Source organism: Elephas maximus, chromosome 5 (assembly GCF_024166365.1).
Source record: "Elephas maximus indicus isolate mEleMax1 chromosome 5, mEleMax1 primary haplotype, whole genome shotgun sequence".
Lineage (NCBI taxonomy): Eukaryota > Metazoa > Chordata > Mammalia > Proboscidea > Elephantidae > Elephas > Elephas maximus.
Window position 1 is genome coordinate 90,843,896 of NC_064823.1, and position 19,229 is coordinate 90,863,124.

A 19,229-nucleotide genomic window follows, 5' to 3' on the forward strand; every position below is an offset into this window, starting at 1 on the left:
CCTTGCCAATCTGGATGCCTTTTCTTTTTCTAGCCAATTGCTCTGGCTAGGACCTCTAGCACAATGTGGAGTAAGAATGGTCATAAAGGGCATCATTGTCTAGTTCCCAATCTCAAGGGGAATGCTTTCAGACTCTCTTCATTTAGGATGATGCTGGCTGTCGGCTTTGTATAAATGCCCTTTATTATGTTGAGGAATTTTCCTTCTATTCCTATTGTGCTGAGAGTTTTTATCATGAATGGGTGTTGAACTTTGTTGAAAGCCTTTTCTGCATCAATTGATATAATCATGTGATTCTTGTCTTTTATTTATATGATGAATTACATTGTTTTTCTAATGTTGAACCATCCCTGCATACCTGGTATAAATCCCAGTTGGTCATGGTGGGTTATTTTTTTGATATGTTGTTGAATTCTATTGGCTAGAATTTTGTTGAGGATTTTTGCATCTAAGTTCATGAGGGATATAGGTTTGTAATTTTCTTTTTGTGGAGTCTTTACCTGGTTTTGGTATCAGGGGTATGGCGGCTTCATAGAATTGAGTTTGAGAGTATTCCATCCTTTACTATGCTCTGAAATACTTTTAGTAGAAGTGGTGTTAACTCTTCTCTGAAAGTTTGGTAGAACTCTGCAGTGAAGCCATCTGGGCCAGAATTTTTTTGTTGGGAGTTTTTGATTACCTTTTCAATCTCTTCTTTTGTTATGGGTCTATTTAGTTGTTCTACCTCTGTTTGTGTTAGTTTTGGTAGGTAGTGTGTTTCTAGGAATTCATTCATTTCTTCTAGGTTTTCAAATTTGTTAGAGTACAATTTTTCATAGTAATCTGACATGATTCTTTTAGTTTCAGTTGTGTCTGTTGTAATATTGCCCATCTCATTTTTATTTAGGTTATTTGCATCCTCTCCTGTTTTTCTTTTGTCACTTTGGCCAGTTGTTTATCAATTTTGTTGATTTTTTTCAAAGAACCAGCTTTTGGTCTTGCTAATTCAATTGTTTTTCTGTTTTCTATTTCATTTACTTCTGCTCTAATTTTTATTATTTGTTTTCTTCTGGTGCCTGAGGGTTTCTTTTGTTGCTCTCTATTTGATCAAGTTGTAGTGATATTTCTTTGTTTTGGCTCTTTCTTCTTTTTGGGTGTGTGCATTTATTGATATAAATTGGTCTCTGAGCTCTGCTTTTGCTGTGTCCCAAGGGTTCTGGTAGGAAGTGTTTTCATTCTCATTGGATTCTATGAATTTCTTTATTCCATCTTTAATGTCTTGTATAATCCAGGCTTTTTTGAGCAGGGTATTTTTCAGTTTCCAAGTGTTTTCTTTCTTTTCCCTGTTTTTCTGTCATTGATTTCTACTTTTATGGCCTTATGGTCAGAGAAGATGCTTTGTAATATTTCAATGTTTTGGATTCTGCTAAGGCCTGCTTTATGACCTAATATTTGGCCTATTCTAGAGAATGTTCCGTGTGCACTAGAAATTATACTTGGGTGCTTTAGGTGGAGTGTTCTGTACATGTCTGTGTGGTCAATTTCGTTGATTTTGGGATTTAGATCTTGTGTCTTTATTGAGCTTCTATCTGGATGTCCTGTCCTTCACCGAAAGTGGTGTGTTGAAGTCTCCTGTTATTACTGTGGAGCTGTCTATCTCACTTTTCAGTGCTGTTAGTTTATGTATCTTGCAGCCCTGTCACTGGCTGCATATTTAATATGGTTATATCCCCCTGGTAAATTGTCCCTTGAATCATTAAATGTGTCCTTCCTATATTTTATGGTGGATTTAACTTCAACATCTATTTTGTCAGAAATTAATATTGCCATTCCTGGTCCTTTTTGGTTGTTGTGTATTTTTTCCACCCTTTTGAGTTTTAGTTGATCTGTGTCTTTAAGTCTAAGGTGTGTCTCTTTTAGGCAGCATATACATGAATCGTGTTTTCCAATCCATTCTGCCACCCTCTGTCTCTTTATTGGTGCATTTAGTCCATTTACATTCAGCATAATTATGGACAGGTATGAATTTAATGCTACCATTTTGATGTCTTTTTTTGTGTGGTGTTGAGTTTCTTTCTCCCACTTAATTTTTTTTAGTTTATATATTCTTTTCCTCATATTCGTTGCTTTTGTTTCTGCTGAGTCTCTATTTTTTTTTTCTTTTATTTTGATGCGTAGAATCATTTGTCTCCTTTGTGGTTACCTTAATATTTACCCCTACTTTTGTAAATTTAAACCTTTTATGTCTTTGTATCGCCTTGTCTTCCTCTGCATATGAAAGATTTATTATTACATTTCTTAGTCCCTCTTTCTTGTTTTAATATTGCCTTCTTTTACATAATAACATCGCTGTTTCCCTGTTTATTTTTTTGCCTCGATTTGTTTTTGCTACTTCCCTGTCGGGGTTGACATCTGATTGTTCTGTCCAGTGTTTTCGTCTTGGGTTGATACCTGATATTATTGATTTTCTAACCAAGAACTCCCTATAGTATTTCTTATAGTTTTGGTTTGGTTTTTATGAATTCCCTAAACTTCTGTTTATCTGGAAATGTCCTAATTTCACCTTCATATTTTGGAGACCGTTTTGCTGGATATATGATTCTTGGCTGGCAATTTTTTTCCTTCAATCCTTTATATAAGGCATCCCATTGCCTTCTTGCCTACATGGTTTCTGCTGAGTAGTCCAAGCTTATTTTTATTGACTTTCCTTTGTAGGTGACTTTTCATTTATCCCTAGCTGCTCTTAAAATTCTCTCTTCATCTTTGGTTTTGGCGAGTTTGATTTATGTGTTTTGGTGATTTTCTTTTAACGTCTTCCTTATGTGGAGTTCAATAAGCATCTTGGGCTAGGTATCTACTCATCTTTCGCAGTATCAGGGAAGTTTTCTGCCAACAAATCTTCAACAATTCTCTCTGTATTTTCTGTCATCCCTCCCTGTTCTGGTACTCCAATCACTCATACGTTATTTCTCTTGTTATAGAGTCCCACATGATCCTGAAGTCTTCATTTTTATGAATTCTTTTGTCTTATTTTCTTCCCATATACTGGTGCCAAGTGTTGTCTTCGAGTTGACAAATTCTGACTTCCACTTGCTCAATTTTGCTCCTGTGACTTTCTCTTGTCCACTTATGTAATTTTATTGGTAATCTTCTGAATTTCTGATTGCTATCTATGGATTTTTCCAGCTTATTTTTTATTTTGTTCCTGAATAACCTTTTTAATTCCTTCAACTGCTTTATCTCTGTGTTCCTTGGCTTGTTCTGTGTATTGCCTGATTTCCTTCCTGGTGTCTTGAAGGGATCTGTATATTAATCTTTTGTATTCTGCATCTGGTAATTCCAGAAAGGCACTTTCATCCAGAAGATCCTTTGATTCTTTGAGAGCTTGTTGAGGCAATCATGGTTTATATGTGACTTGATAACTGACTGTTGTCTCCTAGCGATCTATAATTTATTGGATTAGCTTATTTTATACTTTGTTACTGTATCATAGCTTCTTGCTTTGTCTTGTTCTGATATGCCCAAATGGGTTGAGTGAGCTAGATTATTTTCACCTTTCGAGCTCTGCCTCCAGATGGCTAGTGCTGTTATCAGGTAGATCAGTCTAGGAGTCCATTCACTTTTCTTGTTGAATTCACCTCAGGTGTCCTGGTGGCTGATCATCGTGTGGTACAGGTTCTGTCCTATAGTCTTAGAGGGGCGGAGTGATTGATGTAGGTACCAGTATCTGGTTCCAGCAGGTGGTCACACTCTGAACAAGGCGGGGGAATGAGAATCATCTCCCAAGTGTCTCTGTGGAAAGCGTTTCTCTCTTCCCTAGAGTGTACAGGTGGGTGGGTTCCGCAGACTGTGGGCACCTAATGTTTTTGGTTGTAAGGACTGGGAGGTACCAGTTATCCTTGGACCCCTATCATGGGTGGCTGAGTGACCTGAGTGGAGCCAACAGCTCTTAGGCCCCTGACATGGGTAGGTGAGGACCGTTTAATAGGCAGTGGTAAACTTCAAACACCAACATCTTCCCTGCACAGCTGAAACAGTTTAGTCTGCCAACAAGGGCCTATTCTCCTGAAATAGGCCCACACAGGTTCATGCGGGGGGAATGGTACTCAAAGTCCACGGACCGTTTATACCTGAACAGGAGCTGCTTCTGTCTTCAGCTCCCTCGTTTAGTGGAGCTGGCAAATTACCTTTTCCCGCAATTGCAAATTTATTTCTTCTCCAAGGCCAGAGCGATAGCTCTAGGAGCTCAACAGGGCCTATCTGAGGCCCAGGGAAATCAACAGCTTGTGAAGCAGGCTTGGGGGCAGGGGGGCGCGGTAAAACATTCAGAAGTACTTAGCTTTTGTCAAGTGCCATTGTTCCCTGGTTCCGGAGGTGAGAGTAAGCTGTGTGGCTGGCTGCTTCTCCCTGAGCAAAGTGCAGCCAAATGCTAGTACCAGCCTGCCACAGCCACTCACAGGAATGGTGCCTGAGGGCTCCCAGCATTTTCAGTCCAGTAACTCCTCTCCACTTCTGAACCGTCTCTACCTCCTCCTGCCACTCAGTTCATTTTCTAACTTTGCCTTTAATGTTCAGGGATCCTAGCTTGTCATAAATACACTCATTTCATTTGCTTTTTCGCGTCTTTAAGAGGGCTCTCTGGAAGCATTTATTCTGCAGTCCTGGCCCTGCCTTTCAAGTCTCAAGGCTGTTTTTTAAGATTAACTTATCTTAATACCCAGAATACAAAGCATAAGTTGCTGTTTAAGTAACTGGACCCCTTAGGAGAACTCTCCACTTAATGAAGAATCTAGAAGGGTATGTGAATGTTTAAAATTCCCACAGTAAAATTTAGTGCTATTTTAATGTATATTCTATTTTTTCCAACTCATAGCGACCCTATAGGACAGGGTAGAACTGCCCCATAGAGTTTCCAAGGAGTGTCTGGCAGATTCGAACTGCTGGCCCTTTGGTTAGCAGCCATAGCACTTAACCACTACGCCACCAGGGCACTGGGTTTGGTTTTTTTTTTTTTTTTTTTTTTTTTGGCTTCTATTTTCTCTTCCCCCAAAAAGATAAAGTGGCTTCTTAGGAAAAAGCAAATTGAACATTATTAAATGAAATCTGCATTTTCATTTGCTATTCTAGAATAAACACTAAAGCACACAACCTGGTGTTTTCACAATTATGGACAAGGATGATTATATCTCAGTTCCCCTCTATGGTTCCTGATAAATCTTGAGACATCTTATTAACTCTATAGCCCTCTGTATAAGTGGGTTCCACATCCACAGATTCAACCAAAGCTGGATTGAGAACATTCGGGAAAAAAGTTGCAAAAACCAGAACCTAAATTTGCCACAGACCAAACACTAGAATGATGTGTAGACATCCCTTGCCACAGCCTCCTGCCATTTCAGATCCTCATTTCGCTCATTTATGCACTGTTTGCCTTGCATTTTGCTCACTACTTTTGTTGTGTGCACCCTGTTTCTGTGAAGAAGTGATTCCTAAAAAGCAATTAAGTGGTCAAAGCAATCTCTAAGAGGCTAAGTGTGAGAGTGCTGAAGACAGCGAGAGGAAGGAGTTGAAGGCTTGTAGGGGCTGGCTGGCTAGCTATGTAATGCTTTACAGACTCATGAACTTCAAAATTACAGAACTGGCACTGGCTGATGCCCACGCAGTATCAGTGTTCAGAAAAGAGCTCAAGAAACTCAGAGAAAGACTACCTTCTGGAGTAAGTCAACTGCAATGAAACAACTCTTCACATGGTATTTACCTTGTATTAGGTTTAAGTAATCTACAGATGATTTAAAGTGCACCAGAAGACGTGCATTAGTTATAAGCAAATACCATGCCATTTTACATAAGCAACTTCAGCATCCATGGATTTTGGTATCCCATGAAGCTCCTGGAACCAATCCCTGTGGATGAGGGACTGTAACTGAATGAACAAACAGGATGTTGCATATAGTACAATGGTTTAGTGGAGCTGTTAAGACATCCTAGCTTGAATCTTGGGTGCTACAATTTCAGTATTTGCAATCTTGGGCAAGTTCCTAGCCTTTATGGGCCTCATTCCCCATCTATAAAAACAGGGATGATTGGGATTATATGAGGATGAAGGAAGTCAGTACATGGAAATGCAAGTCCTTGTTATGTACTAAGTACACAACATAATTTATAACTTTACCATTATTTCCAGAAAACAACTTTAATATTACCAAGTTTTATGTAACTGGTCATTTCTTAATAACATTTTTAGTGATTCTTTGTAAACCTTAGATATACTTCAGTTTAACAACTTGAAAAGAACCTTAGATATTAACTTGTCTAACTTATGTATACAAACAAAATGTCAGCAAAAAGACATTTCTATCATCAACTGTTTTTAGTTTGATTAAAGGCAATACTGAAATTAGAACCCAGGTTTTATAACATCCAGTTTAATGCTCTCTCTTCTCTATCAGACTGCATACATCCTCAGGATTTTTTTTCTAAAATAGGTAAAAACGAACAAAAAAAAACTATTCATTGGGAATACATGAAAATGCCAAGAGTGCGAAGCCAGTCAAAATATAGTTTAAATATCTTTCAAGAGCAGTGTTCCTGTGTTCCTCATATAGTCCCATAAATATAGATCAAATGTTAAACTGTATGTATCAAGATTTGGTGCTGAGTAAAACTGTAAATATGACATTGTATAGAAACATACACTGTTAAGAGCAGGCAGTCATTCAGATTCTCCCAAATGTTTACAGATTCAACTATATAAAGGCCAAAATTTCAGATATAATTCAAGAAAATGAAAAACAATTCTTTTATCAGCTGTGTTTTCTTGGGTGACTCTACTTCTATGCTATAGTTTATCAGGAAGAATTGACAGTTAACTTTAAAATACAGAAACTGACTATAAGAGGGTTGATTTTCTAAGTTTACTACTACTCCCTCCCCCCCACTAGGTATTTTCACAGGTGCTGCTATACCAATTTTTTTAATATGTTGCTGTAAAAAAATTAGTGTAGCACACTTGCAAAAATTATTTGCTGGGAAGGGCGGAACGAAGAGCTTGGTAAGTAAACATAGAAGGTGTATGTTATTTGTGTAAAAATACAGTAATTCTACTGTATTTCATCAGTTCTTACAATAAAAATAGAAATAAGCTTTTAATATCATTAGCTTAGGTTGCCTTAGGACAAAAAGCAAATGGGATTCTTAACATTAACATTCACTTGTCTACTAACACCTAATAAACAAATTTGTAACAAGGCAAAAAAAAAATACAACAAAAAGTATCTATCTTTACCAATTTATTTTATACAAAACAGTAGCAATGTAGAATATGGGAATCTTCCGCTGCCACGCACGCAAGTTGTGAATATTCCAAGCCAATGTACAGTTTTTGGAGGGGAAGGCTAAACAATAGCATCAACCATGCTACTGAACTTAAGAATTTTTTATTTTTCAAAAAGGTTTAAAATTAGATAGCAATGTCTTCTTCATATTGCTCTCATCATTGAAGATGGAAGAAAAATAAAAAGTGACGTTATAAGTTTAAAAAAGGGGGAAAGGAAGGGAAAAACCAAGAGGCTGCTACAACACTGCCATATAGTCAAACCATCATACTTCAATATTTGCATACTTGATAGCAGCATTATTTTACTGAACCGTGTGCAACTACATGTAGAAACACATCAAAGCAAAATGTCATGGCAGTTATCAATCAAGATTCAAAAGAAAGAAAACAAACAATAACCTTAGGATGAACACACTATAAGTAGATGAACATATGAAGAATGAATCAATATCTACATTCTTGGACTGTTCCATTCTGCTCCGTGTGTGTCAACTCAATTGTCAACTGTGCATTTTTGGCGGATTTGAGTTTTTCCAGTTCTTAGTAAACTGCATGCTTGGAACAAAGAGGGTCATAATAAATCCTTCTACACAATGAACTTTAAGTAGACAGCTGAAAATAAATTTACTACTTGTAAACACACACCAAAAACAAAAAACAAAAAAAAAGATTTTTTTTTTTTTATCTTTAAACAATCAGTGCTTCCAAAAGCGCATTATCTTCGATATCGACCTCTCTCCCCTCGGTCTCTGTCCCGATCACATAATCGCTCTCTTTCTCTTTCTCTATCTCGCCCTCTATCTCGCTCTCTGTCTCTTCTATTATCTCTGGGGCGATCTCGCTCTCGTTCCCGATCTCTTTCACGGGGTCTACTTCTCCGGCCACTGACAACCGCTTGGGTGCGACGAAGGAAATCATCCACCCTCATGTCATAATCATGCTAGAAAAGGGAAGAAACAGTTTGGGCATGTCAAAATTTCCACTGAAATTTGAGTCCCTATACTGTAGTTTTTATTTGACAGACAAATCTAAAGAAATATAGTTATTAATTCACAGAATTATAATTTAGGCACTGCTCAGAAAAAGGATTTTTAATGTCTCAGTAATCAAATACCCATAACAACAGGGCTATTCAAACCTCATAAAAACCATTTCAAGCATAAGGTTTCCTATTTAACTTTTCCATACAGTCCTTTTAACAAGATTATTGTATTAATGCTTTTCTGTAACAGGCTAAACCAACTTTTTTCCATCCTACAATTCTACAAACTAATCTGAATCAACTCTGCCCTCTTAAGGTGAAATTAGGAATTTTTATGTTCAAAATTTTCTTTCAACCTAAACTGCTGTTGATAAATGATTTATGGAATTAGATCAAAATATGAGAAAACAGGAAATCCCGATGGCATAGTGATTAAGTACTGTGGCTACTAACCAAAAAGGCTGGCAGTTCAAATCTACCAGGCACTCCTTGGAAACTCTACGGGGCAGTTCTACTCTGTCCCATAGGGTTGCTATGAGTTGGAACTGACTCAACGGCAACAGGTTTTTTTTTTTTGGTAAGAAAATATTACTTCAGTAAAAATGCCAAGTCATTTCCACAAAGAGCCAACAATGCATAAAAGACTGAAGAAGACAACGAAGGGAAAGATGAGCAACTGTGAACATGAGTGCAAAGGAAAAGCTAACAATCCCTGCTCCAGTTTAAGCTTTCTATCCTAGGTTCACAACTTTACTTAACTGAATCTACTCCTTTTTCAAGTCAGCTTAAATAACTGCAGACATAAGGCTCCGAAACACAATCACATACAATTATATATCACTATTACTTATAATGAATCTATGCATCTTACATAAGCATGAAATATATATACCCAGAAACCTAGTGCCGTCCAGTCAATTCCGAAATATATATACAAACCAAAAAAATTACTATACGAAGGTCCAAGAAATGGTACAGCTTGTCAAAAAGGGTATGCTTAGTAAAAGAATCGTGAAATGAATTCTTATTTTGAAAATCCTATCATTCAAAAAGGCATTTTTAAAAAGCATGGTAACCACTTAGTGAATAGACATCATCACAAACTCTGCATCTCCTTCTTGTGTGACTAACTGGGAAAAGCTAATTTGTAATTACTCAGTTCAGAAGAAAGGCCTGGCGATCCACTTCCAATAAATCAGCCACTGAAACGCTACGGAGCACTGTTCTACTCACACACACGTAGTTCACCATCAGTCAATTCAGTTCTGGTTCACTGACACCTTACGTGTCAGAGTAAAACTGCTCCACATGGTTTCCAATGGAAATAGATCATGAGGACTTTCTACCTAGGCACCTCTGGCTGGACTCAAGCCACCATAATTTTCGTTAGCAGCCCAACAGGTTAACCATTTGCACCACCCAGGGACTGCATCAATCACTTAAAAACCAAAAAAAAAAAAAAAAAACCAATGCCATTGAGTCAATTCCGACTCACAAAGACCCTATAAGACAGAACAGAACTGCCCCATAGGTTTACAAGGCTGTAATCTTTACAGAAGTAGACAGCCATATCTTCTCTTGCAGAGCAGCTGGTGGGTCAATCTGCTGAGTCAGCAGCTGAGCAGTTAACCAGCGTACCACCAGGGCTCCTTACTAGTCAGTTAAAAACCAAAAACCCATTGCCGTTGAGTTGATTCCAACTCACAGAAGCCCTGTAGGACAGAACAGAACTGCCCCGTAAGATTTCTAAGGAGTTGCTGGTAGATTTGAACTGCCAACCTTTTGGTGAGCAGCATAAACTGTTAACCACTGCACTGCCAGGAACCCTATTAGTCAGGATCCTCAAATTGTTTTACTGAATGTTAAATGTCTTAATTTTAAAGCATCAACTTTTTTTTTAATGATAAGGAAATAAATGAAAATGCTTAAAAGTATTTCAAAGATAAGCTAGGAAACTATTACTCTGACCAACCCTCTCAAATATGTGTGCTCTTCATTTAGCAGGAACACAGAGGATGTTTGCCTGGCTCAATGCACACTCAAGCAAAAATAATAATAATAATAATAACTTCCAACTTTTACGCTCTACTTTAACAACCAAACTACCTTTCTAAGACTATTAAACTTATATGCACATGGCTTAAACTTTCAACAAGTGCCAGGAGACAATTTCTACTATTTAAAACAAAAGTACTATTTAAAAAAAAAGAAGCCATTTAATTAATAGTCCCACTAGTATAATGAAGATCAAGAAACCATGAACTAGAGATAGCTGCATCTCTCAACATCAGTTTGTCATATGCTAGCATCATTTTACGAACCAAAGGCAGAGCAGAGGTCAAACAATTCACTTGGATACCAGTTTCAACAAAAATTGGTAAATATATAAACAAACGAGATTGATACCATATTTGATGACTAACTTAATACGAACCATCTACCCTATGAGAGTTAAAACTGAGAATATATAAAAAGCTTAGAAATACCCATTAGCAGTATTAATTACATAGTTATACACCCTCTCCTCACTTAACAACATGGTTAGGTTCCAAAGACCAGGTCGTTAAGAGAAATTGGTGTTAATGCGAAAATGAAGAACGACCACATTAGATCACAAAATGGAAGATTACATATACCAAATTATGTCATCACATAACTTCCAAACGACATCATTACATAACTGCCAGGCCACTGAGAACCAGGATCCAGCCGAGCTGACACATAACCTTAACCACCAAAGCCAGCGTTACTCCTGCCTCACACCTTGCGTTCAGTGCTGCCACCTGTACGTCATTTAATGGGCAAAGCAGTTGGATAGATTTTTTAGTGTCATAAATGAGAAATGTCATATAATGGGACGGTCAGTAAGGTGTGATTACAACACACGTACAGAAAGGAAATATACCTAGCATTACCTAAAAGTTATATACAGGAATTATCTAAACTTAAGCCATATGTTTGTGATTTGATCAGCAAAAGGAATATAGTATATTTTAAACAATCCAAAAGGGCATGATGAGCTATTTCAAATAAAAATAAGTTGTAAATTACTCCAAAACAGTCTGCAGTAAGAATATGAAATGCTTCATCAGTCAACATAATCTGGTATTTCCCTCATTTAAATTACCTACAGACTTCTAAATAGTTCCCTCACACCTTTGCCTTCTCATGCACTTACTACTCGTTTATCTCTGTATCTTGCTTCATGTGGTACTGGATGATGTCCTGAGTAAGGGGGATGGGCTTGAGGAGGTGGAGCATGATGCTGATAGTACGCATGATGTGGAGGCTGTTCCATTCCTGGGTAAGGGGGCTAAGAAAAAAAAAGACAGAGAACCATTTCCATAAGAATCTACCAAATACTCTCATAAAGCAACCATTCTTAGGATCGTTCCACCCACAACACCCCCTAAACAAGTAATTTAAGCTGACTAGCCACTCACTTTGATGACATCAAGCATCCTCACATGTCCGATTGCTGAATACACAATGTGTGTAATAACTTAACTTCACATTTTTAGGATTTAACAGGTTTACACTTTTCTACCCATATTACTTAAATACTAATAGAAATAGCAAACACGTTAACACTTACTAAGAGCTAAGCACTGACCTAAACACTTTACATGTCTTATTTCTCACAGTAAACCTATGAAACAGGGAAAAATGAGGAACCAAGTGGTTAAGTAACTTCCTTAAGATAACACTGCTAGCAAAGGGGTGGGCCCAGTATACAATGCCAGACATCCTGGTTCTAGAATCCATGATCTCCACACCACTATGTACTAACCTATACCTTTAAAAAAAAAAAAAAAAGAATTTAATAAACTTTTAAATGTCTTTATAGAGGGGAAATCAAAGATTACTTTAAGTGTCAAGATAATATACTAAATACTTCCATTTTTTAAATTTCATAGACTCTAAAGGAAAGAAATCTTCAAGTTGTATACAGTAGTATACAACTATATACTACCTTAAATAGAGTCAGATAAAGAAACTACATAAAAGCAGTGTTTAAGTTAAAAAATAATAAAAGCTACTTAAACTTCTGAGTTTTATTTCTTGGTAATTAATACTTCATCCATCATCTCCAATACCTTAAAATACACTTTAAGTGACTGAAAGCATTCCCCTTGACAACAGGAACCAGACAAAGATGCCCTTTATCACTTATCTTCTGCATCATTGTGCTGGGAGTCCTAGCTAGAGCAGTAAGGCAAGAAAAAGAAATAAAGAGCATCCAAATTGGTAAGAAGTACAAATATCCCTATTTGCAGGTGATATGATCCTATACACAGAAAACACCAAAGATTCCACAAGAACAGTACTGGAACTAATAGAAGGTTTCAACAAAGTAGCAGGATACAACATCAAAATGGATTCTTTTACTCCAACAAAGAGAACCTTGAAAAGGAAATTCGGAAAACAATACCACTTACTATAGCCCCACAAAAGATAAAATACTTAGGAATAAATCTAACCAGGGTAAAAGACCTACACAGACACACCTCATTTTAATGCACTTTTGCTTAATTGCGCTTTTTAAAAATTGAAGGTTTTTGGCAGCCCTGTGCCAAGCAATTGTATTGGTGCTGCTTTTCCAACAACATGTGCTCACCTGGTGTCTCTGTCACATTTTGGTAATTCTCACAATATTTAAAACTTTTTCATTATTACTGTATCTGTTATGGTGACTTTTGATTTTGATGTTACTACTGTTAATTGTTTTGGGGCAAAAGGAAATATGTCCCTGTAAGATGGCAAACTTAATAAACGTTGTGTGTGTTCTAACTAGTCCATGGACTTGTCATTCCCCTATCTATCCACCTCTCCTCAGGCTTTCCTATTCCCTGAGAGACAACAATGTCGAAACTAAGCCAATTAATAACCCTACGATTGCTTCTAAGTGTTCAAGTGAAGAGTCGCATGTCTCTCATTTTAAATCAAAAGCTGGAAATGATCAATCTAAGTGAGAAAAACATGTCAAAAAATAAGACAGGCTGAAAACTAGGCCTCTTGCACCAAATAGTTAACCAAGTTGTAAATGCAAAGGAAAAATTCTTGAAGGAAATTAAAAGTGCTACTCCAGTGAACACAGAAATGATGAGAAATCAAAACAGCCTTATTCCCGATATGGAGAAAGTTTTAATGGTCTGGATCAAAGATCAAACTAGCCACAAGGTTCCCTTAAGTCAAGCAAGGCCCTAACTCTCTCCAGAATTATGAAGGCTGAGAGGTGAGGAAGCTGCAGAAGGAATGTGACGCTAGCAGATGCTGGTTCATGAGGTTTAAGGAAAGAAGCCGTCTCCGTAACATAAAAGTGCAACGTGAAGCAAGTGCTGAAGAAGAAGCTGCAGTGAGTTATCCAGAAGATCTAGCTAAGGTAACTGATGGAGGTGGCTACGCTAAACAACAGAGTTTCAATGTAGACAAAACAGCCTTACACTGGAAGAAGACGCCATCTAGGACTTTCATAGCTAGAGAGGAGAAGTCAATGCCTGGCTTCAAAGCTTCAAATGACAGACTGACTCTCTTGTTAGGGGCAAATACAGCTGGTGACTTTAAGTTGAAGCCAATCCTCATCTGCCATCCCAAAAATCCTAGGCCACTTAAGAATTAGGCTAAATCTACTCTGCCTGTGCTCTATAAATGGAACAACAAAGCCTGGATGACAGCTCATCTGTTTACAACACGGTTTACTGAATATTTCAAGCCTACTGTTGAAACCTATTGTCCAGAAAAAGATTCCTTTCAAAATATTACTGCTCATTGACAATGCATCTGGTCACCCAAGAGCTCTGATGGAGATGTACAAGGAGATTAATGTTTTCATGCCTGTTAACACAACAACCATTCTGTAGCCCATGGATCAAGGAGGAATTTCAAGTCTCATTATTTAAAAAATGCATTTCATAAGGCTATAGCTGCCATAGTGATTCCTCTGATGAATCTGGGCAAAGCAAACTGAACAACTTTTGAAAAGGATTCACTATTCTAGATGCCATTAGGAACATTCATGATTCACAGGAGGTCAAAATATCAACATTAACAGGAGCTTGGAAGAAGGTGACTCTACCCCTCATAGATGATTTTGAAGGGTTCGAGACTTCAGTGGAAGAAGTCTGCAGTTCTGCTGGAAATAGCAAGAGAACTAGAATTAGTAATGGAGCCTGAGGATGTAACTGAATTGCTGCAACCTCGTGATCAAACTTTAACGGATGAGGAGTTGGTTCTTATGGACAAGCAAAGAAAGTGGATTCTTGAGATAGAATCTACTCCTGGTTAAGATGCTGTGAACCTTATTGAAATAACAACAAAGGATTTAGAACATTATGTAAACTTAGTTTTTATTTAAGCAGGGGCAGGGTTTGAGAGGACTGCCTCCAGTTTTGAAAGAAGTTCTTACTTTGGTTGAAATGCTAACAAACAGCATTGTATGCTACAGAGAAAGCTTATGTGAAAGGAAGAATCAATATGACAAACTTTATTGTTGTCTTATTTTTAAAAATTGCTACAGCCACCCTAACTTTCAGCAACCACCACCCTGATCCATCAGCAGCCACTAACACTGAAGCAAGACCCTTCACCAGCAAGAAGATTGTGACTTGCTGAAGGTTCAGGTGACAGTTAGCATTTTTTAGCAATAACGTTATTAATATATGTACATCACATTTTTAGACATAATGCTACTGCGCACTTAATATACTATAGTGTAAACGTAACCTTTATATGCACTGGGAAACCAAAAACTTCATGTGACTCTCTTTACTGCAATATTCACTTTACTGCAGTGGTTTGGGATTAAATTCACAGTATCTCTGAGGTATGCCTATACAGAGAAAACTACAAAATGCTACAAGAAACCAAGAGACCTACATAAATGGAAAAACATACTATGCTCATGGATAGGAAGACTCAACATTGTGAAAATGTCAGTACTACCCAAAATGATCTACATATATGAGACACTCCTGATCCGAAATCCAACAACACTCTTTAACAAGATGGAAAAACCGATCACTAACACACGGAAAGAAAAGAGGCCCCAGATAAGTAAAGCATTCTTGAAGAAGAGCCAAGGAGGCCTCACACTACCTGATCTCAGAATCTACCACAAAGCCAAGGTAGTCACAACAGCCTGGTTCTGGTGTAAGGACAGACACATAGACCAATGCAACAGAATTACGAACCAAGATGTAAATTCATCCACCTTTGGACAGCTGACCTTTGACAAAGGGCCACAATCCATTAAATGAGGAAAAGGCAGTCTGCTTAACAACTGCTGCTGGCCAAAACTGGATGTTCATTTGTAAAAAAATATGAAACAAGACCTATACCTCACACCGTAAATAAAAAATAACTCAAAATGGATCAAAGATCTAAATCTAAAACTATAAAGATCTTGGAAGAAACAACAGGACAAGAGCAGTGGCCCTAATATACGGCATAAATTGAATACCAAACATAACTAAACATGTATAAACAGGAGAAGATGAACTAGCTAAATGAGATCTCCTAAAAAGTTAACAGTTAAACACTTACCAAAAGCTTATGCAAAAGAGTAAAAAAGAGAACCTACAGAGTGGGAAAAAAAAAAATCCTGGCTACGACATATCATAATCTCTAAAATTTATAGAAAACTTCAGTACCTTAACAACAAAAAAACAATTCCACTGAAAAATGAGCAAAGGATATGAACACTTTACCAAAGACGACACTGAAGACAGCTAACACACACATGAAGAAATGCTTGTAACCATGAGCCCTCGGAGAGATGCAAAAGAAAACTGCAATGAGATAGATATCATTTAACGCCAACATTACTGGCACTACTCAAAAGAAAGAGAAAATAACAAATGATGGAAAGTTAGTGGGAATACTGGAAGTATTATACAATGCTAGTGGGAATGTAAAATGGTACAAACACTATGGAAAACACTATGGAATGTCACTTCCTTAAAAAGCTAGAAATAGAATACATGCCGCAGCAATTCCACTCCTTGTTATATACCCTAAAGAATTAAGGGCCGTGACACAAATAGATATATGCACACCGACGTTCAATGCAGCATTATTTATAACAGCAAAACCATGGAAACAACCTAAGTGTCCATCAACAGACGAATGGATTAACAAACTGTAGTACATGCACACAATGGAATACTACGCAGCGATAGAGTAATGACGAATGTGTGACACATCTCACAACGTGGATGAATTTGGAGGATGCTGACCGAAATAAGTCAATCACGAAAGGACAAATATTTTACGACAGACTATTATAAAGGAGTAAAAAAAGGTTTACATACAGAAAAAAAAAGTCCTTTGATGGTCACCATGGATGGGAGTGAGAGGGATGGAAAATTACCAAATAGATAATCAGTGAAGGGAAAGCCAATAAACAATATAGGGGAAGCGAGCAAAACATGAACAAAGCATGGGAGGACACTGAGAGAAAATAAAGAACAGAGGGCAACAAAACTAACTAGTAATTACTATAGCAGAGACAATCCAGCAATGATAGTATTAAAAAACACTAATTTACAAATGGATACATAGGTACATAGGTATGTCAAGAGGTATGTGGGAGGGTATAATGAAACACACCAACTTGCAGATATAGGTTTGGTGGTGGTTATTTCTACATACATAACTGTAGCTGCAGCTTATATATTAATAAAGACAATAGAGCACAGAAGTGCCACAGTCAAGGAGTTAAGGCAACTTCTTAGACATAACCAAACACCTCGTGGGGCAAAGTACCTAGGCTCAAAGGCAAAGGGCCAGAGATTAAGGGGACACTGATGTCAACTGACACAACATAGTTCATAAAGACAAAGTTCTGCAATCTCCTTTGTAAGTAGCGTCTGGGATCGTAAAAGCTTGAGAGGGGCCAACTAACATACAAGCATTGGTCTCTTGCCGTCTGGAGCAAAGTAGAGTGCAGAAAACCAAAGACTCAAGGGAGCAATTAGTTCAAAGGACTAATGCACCACATGAACCTATGCAACCTTGAGACCAGAAGAACTAGATGATGCCCAGCTACTACCACCGACCACTCTGACTAGGATCACAACAGAGGGTCCCAGGCAGAGCTGGAGAAAAATTGTCAAACAAAAAATCAAATTCACAATAAAAGCCACACTTACTGATCTGAAAGAGACTGGAGGGATCTCTAGAATATGCCCTAAGATACCTTTGTGAACTGGAACTGAAGCCATTTCCAGAGATCACGTTTCAGAAGAACCAAAGACAGGTCCATAATATAAACGATATCTGAGAGGAACATGTTTCTTAGAACAACCATTATCTGAGATCAAAGGAACAACATTTATCCAAAAGCAAAGATGGGAAGGCAGGAAGGGGTAGAAAATAAGGACAGAGAGAAAACTGGGAACCTAGAATGGAAACAGGGAAAGTGCTAACACATTAGGGGAAGGAAACCAATGTCATGGAACACTTTATGTACAAACTATCGAATGAGAACTTAATTTGCTCTGTAAACTTTCACCTAATGCACAATATATTTTTAAAAAAGGGAGACAAAAGCAAATAAATACACACACTATAAGAACATTGTTTTCTTAAAGAAAGGAAATAGAAATTAGGAAAAATCAGAGTTTAATTAGGCTTAGTTTAAACAGAGACCAATTTACACGTATTAGGGGGCACTATGCTTGAACCTAACAATGACTATGAGGATGGTGTAGGACTGGGCAGTGTTTCATTCTGCGGTACACAGGGCTGCTGAGTCGGAACCAACTTGGCAACACTTAACAACAAATGCTAACCTTTACATGTATTATTTGAAATTATCAGCTCAACAATCCTTATGAGGTTGATACTATTCCATTAAATTGTAAGCACACAAAGGCATAATGTACATTTCTCTCACCACTGTATACCTATAGTAAGCACAGTGCCTTGCAGAGTAGGTACTAAATACTTGCTTGATAAGCCAAAGCATAAACAAATGCCCAGTAAGTATTACAAATGATAAAAACAAAGCAATATATAATGAAACTTGTCCAAGGTCAGAGTTGGGAAGAAAAGAGAATACATTTGAACCCAAGCAGTGTGTACTAGTAACCACTACAATAAGCTACTATACTTATCAATAAAGCCTGTCAGCTTATTAATTTTAATATGTATTTTAAGCCTCTCAATAGATAACTGTACTAATCATATACCAAGTTAAGTACCCAAAATACTAGGAACTGCTAACAAAGTTAGGTAACTTGCAAAAATAGAATACAAACCATTCCTTGCCAAGGTGGTGGTGGTCCCATGTTATGAAATTCCCTCACATAATCATTGTAGGACTAAAATGAAAGATGACAATGTCAATATTAAATACAAAACATCCCACAACTACAAAATAGATCAGATCCTGATTTCATCTACATTAAATCTATAAAATGAAATGCTTACCCCATTTAAAAACACATCTCGGCGAACTCCTGAAAATCGTCTGTTGGGAATAAGATTTGTGAAACTAAATTCAGGTAATTCATAAACTAGTTCCAAGAATGTAATTCAAAACCAAGCAAGAGTGAACCCAACTTACCTGTCCACTTCCTGGTATCGTGGATCCTTTAAATACCCTGTTCAAACAGCAAGCATTTTAGTATATCAAATATATAATTTTTTATGATGGCATCAGCAATTAAACCTTCCCTACCACTCAATTCTGTCCATGAAATATTTAAGTGACACTACTGTATTATTTCATTCTCAAATTTCTTCTCAGTTTACATGATAATCTAAATTACCTAAATTTAGGAAGTACCTAAGTTACTTCATACCACAGAATTATAAACTGGTAGAGGGGCTTTGGAAACTCTGGTGGCATAGTGGTTAAATGCTACAGCTGCTAACCAAAGGGTCGGTCGGCAGTTTGAATCTGCCAGGCGCTCCTTGGAAACTCTGTGG

General features: G+C 37.4%; 1 protein-coding gene across 4 annotated transcripts in view; it reads right to left on the reverse strand.

Moving 5' to 3' along the window:
* Positions 1 to 7,251: 7,251 nt before the first annotated feature.
* The window catches only part of YTHDC1 (YTH N6-methyladenosine RNA binding protein C1), a 42,187-nt gene continuing 30,209 nt past the window's right edge, over positions 7,252 to 19,229 (reverse strand). For 2 of the 4 annotated variants that reach the window (XM_049886102.1, XM_049886100.1), the window contains 5 exons: positions 18,865 to 18,901; positions 18,729 to 18,768; positions 18,557 to 18,619; positions 11,476 to 11,610; positions 7,252 to 8,255 (listed from right to left, as the gene is read on the reverse strand). In XM_049886102.1, the coding sequence (XP_049742059.1) occupies positions 8,031 to 8,255; positions 11,476 to 11,610; positions 18,557 to 18,619; positions 18,729 to 18,768; positions 18,865 to 18,901 (500 nt within the window). In that variant the 3' untranslated portion in view covers positions 7,252 to 8,030. Of the gene's footprint in view, positions 8,256 to 11,475; positions 11,611 to 18,556; positions 18,620 to 18,728; positions 18,793 to 18,864; positions 18,902 to 19,229 lie in introns of all 4 variants that reach the window. The other 2 variants (XM_049886101.1, XM_049886099.1) reach the window with 1 other exon arrangement.